Source organism: Amphimedon queenslandica, unplaced genomic scaffold, assembly GCF_000090795.2.
Source record: "Amphimedon queenslandica unplaced genomic scaffold, v1.1 AMPQUscaffold_13490, whole genome shotgun sequence".
Lineage (NCBI taxonomy): Eukaryota > Metazoa > Porifera > Demospongiae > Haplosclerida > Niphatidae > Amphimedon > Amphimedon queenslandica.
In genome coordinates, this window is record NW_003546274.1 from 47,862 (window position 1) to 50,188 (window position 2,327).

The 2,327-nt window shown below is 39.3% G+C and overlaps 1 protein-coding gene across 2 annotated transcripts in view; it reads left to right on the top strand.

Moving 5' to 3' along the window:
* The first annotated feature begins 1,327 nt into the window (after positions 1–1,327).
* LOC109580464 (uncharacterized) overlaps positions 1,328–2,327 on the top strand; it is a 4,433-nt gene continuing 3,433 nt past the window's right edge. Inside the window, exons 1-3 of one of the 2 annotated variants that reach the window (XM_019993661.1) lie at positions 1,328–1,353; positions 1,406–2,059; positions 2,144–2,324. In XM_019993661.1, the coding sequence (XP_019849220.1) occupies positions 1,344–1,353; positions 1,406–2,059; positions 2,144–2,324 (845 nt within the window). In that variant the 5' untranslated portion in view covers positions 1,328–1,343. The remainder of the gene's footprint in view (positions 1,354–1,405; positions 2,060–2,143; positions 2,325–2,327) is intronic. The other variant, XM_019993660.1, reaches the window with a different exon arrangement.

Below are 2,327 nucleotides of genomic sequence, written 5' to 3' on the forward strand. Positions count from 1 at the left end.
GTAGACATAGAGGGCAGCTACAGCAAATTCTGGAAGGAATCACTGCCTCATCCCTCGTTCTGTACTTCACTGGTTATGGTGGCTATGGAAAGCCTGAGACTAACAGAAAAGGAGTGATATATCTGTGTCTATCAGACACTGAGATTGTGTACATTGATGAGGTTGTTAATTGGCTGAGGGCTCCTCGATCAACCCCTTTTAAAACCTGTTGGCTTTTCTTTGAATTGTGCCTTACATCAGATCAGTCACCGCCAGACAACTGCAGCAACTGTCCTTTAGTTCTTCCCAGCTGTAAAAACTTCACCATTGCAGTCTCTGGACTCGTGAGTAAGGAAGACAGTCGCCCTGATGAGAATGAATGTGCTTATTGGACGACAGAAGTTATTGATACGTATAAAGCTGCTCTTCCTTCAGCCTCCATTGGATCAATACTGAGCACTGCAATGTACAACTATTGGGAAGAAAAAGTTTTTTGTGGTAATCCAATGTTTACGTCTCTATCTTGCGGCGTGTCTAAAAAAAGTAAAAAATGATAATTATTATTGCCTTTTTAATAATTTTTGTTTAGAGTCTCCTGTACTTGGTGCTACATCTTCTAATAAATCTGCTTCAATTACGTCTACTCATCCACCTTCATCTAGCAAGCCGCCAGCACCAGTGATAACTAGTAGTGCTTCAGTTGATAGTTCTCCAACTAAGGAGCAGCTCCTATCAGCTTTGTCATTACTAAATGATGTACCTCAGTCTGACTGGAAAAAGAAATTTGCTCAACCTCTTTTATTTTATATGAAACAGGAGGATATTAGTTTTAGTTTTTTGACAAAGTTTGAGTACTTTGTTGATAAATTGTATGATGAGTACTGCATTCCAACTTGGAGCCAAGTAATCCAAGCTTTAGATCAGCCAACAGTAATGATAGTCAAAGGAGTCAAAGTGTCTGACAAAGTACGCGAATATCTGAGGAGTCTCTGAGTAGACATTTGATTTATGTAGTGTATTTGAGTAGACATTTGATAATAATAATAATATTTTATGTAGTTTGGCTGTTATTTTTTATGTTTTGCTAATCAGTGGTGGTACTGTCATAGATATCAGAGTACATATTGGTATGCATCATAGATATTAGAGTAAATGAAATTTCATTTACTCTAATATCTATGTATGCATGCATAGATAATAAAGTAAATGAAATCCCCGTTTCCAATCCTTTTCATTTACTATCTTCAACTTTCATCATGGATGCATGGGTCTGGCCTGCGAGACTATGGATGCATGCAGTTTGCCCAGGCCACACCTCCAGTCAATCTATCATCATTCATGCACATCCGAGTGCACATCTCAAGATGGAGACTAGTAAGTTTCTCCTCGGTTTTCTTTATTGTTTTTATTCCTTTGATGTTAATAGAGATATTTGACAGAATGCAGTGTGAGGGCATGTTTGGTTTTGGGGCTTGTATCTGGACTAGTCCAGACAAAGGGAAGGATGCCGATACCGTTGCTGAGGTCTTGGAAGGCACCAAATTCCCAGCAAGGATGAACGGGGGGGATGATGGACCGACGTTAGCCTCTTTCACCAATGTTCTGAAAAGTGCTTGCAACAAGCCCAAGGACTGTGGCCAAATCTGTCATTCCATGTTGCTCTATTGCTCGGGCAATGGAGGCTGTGACCCTGATGTTTATCTACTCATGGCAGATGGGAAGAAGTTTTATATTAAAGATATGATTGACATCCTAAGCAACAAGGAGAGCCTGCTGATAGATCCGAAGTATAATTATACATGCTTCCTGTTTTTTGAGATTACTCTTCAAGAGAAGTCCCTTGCTATAGGTGATCCTAGGCTCCCAAGTGGGCCTAAAGCGGACAGGTTTGTCATTGCAACGTCTGGTCTACAAAAACCTGGGTATGCTGCTGAGGAAGATGAAACCTGGACATGTAAACTGGCAGAAGCACTTTTTGATGACTTTAAAAACGGGACCGTGCTAAATAAACTCGCAGAATTAAAGAAAGAATTTCTGCTGATGCAGTACATCATTAATGCTGGACAGCTTTTTCAACTTGGTAAGAAGTAGATCACATTAATTTGTAAAATTAAGATAAGTGCATTCTTTATTCAATGTCATAATTATTGTTATATTTTTACAGATTATGATTTGCAGACGAACACTTATTACAATGGTGTCATGATCACGTCAACATCCTCTGATAAATCTCAAGACTTTGAAACTGACGAGAGAAATATAGCAACAACGTTTGGAGACCTCCGGTTCAAAATCTTGGATTTGTCTAAAATATTGACAGAGACTCTGCCAAGGGAGTCCGATACATC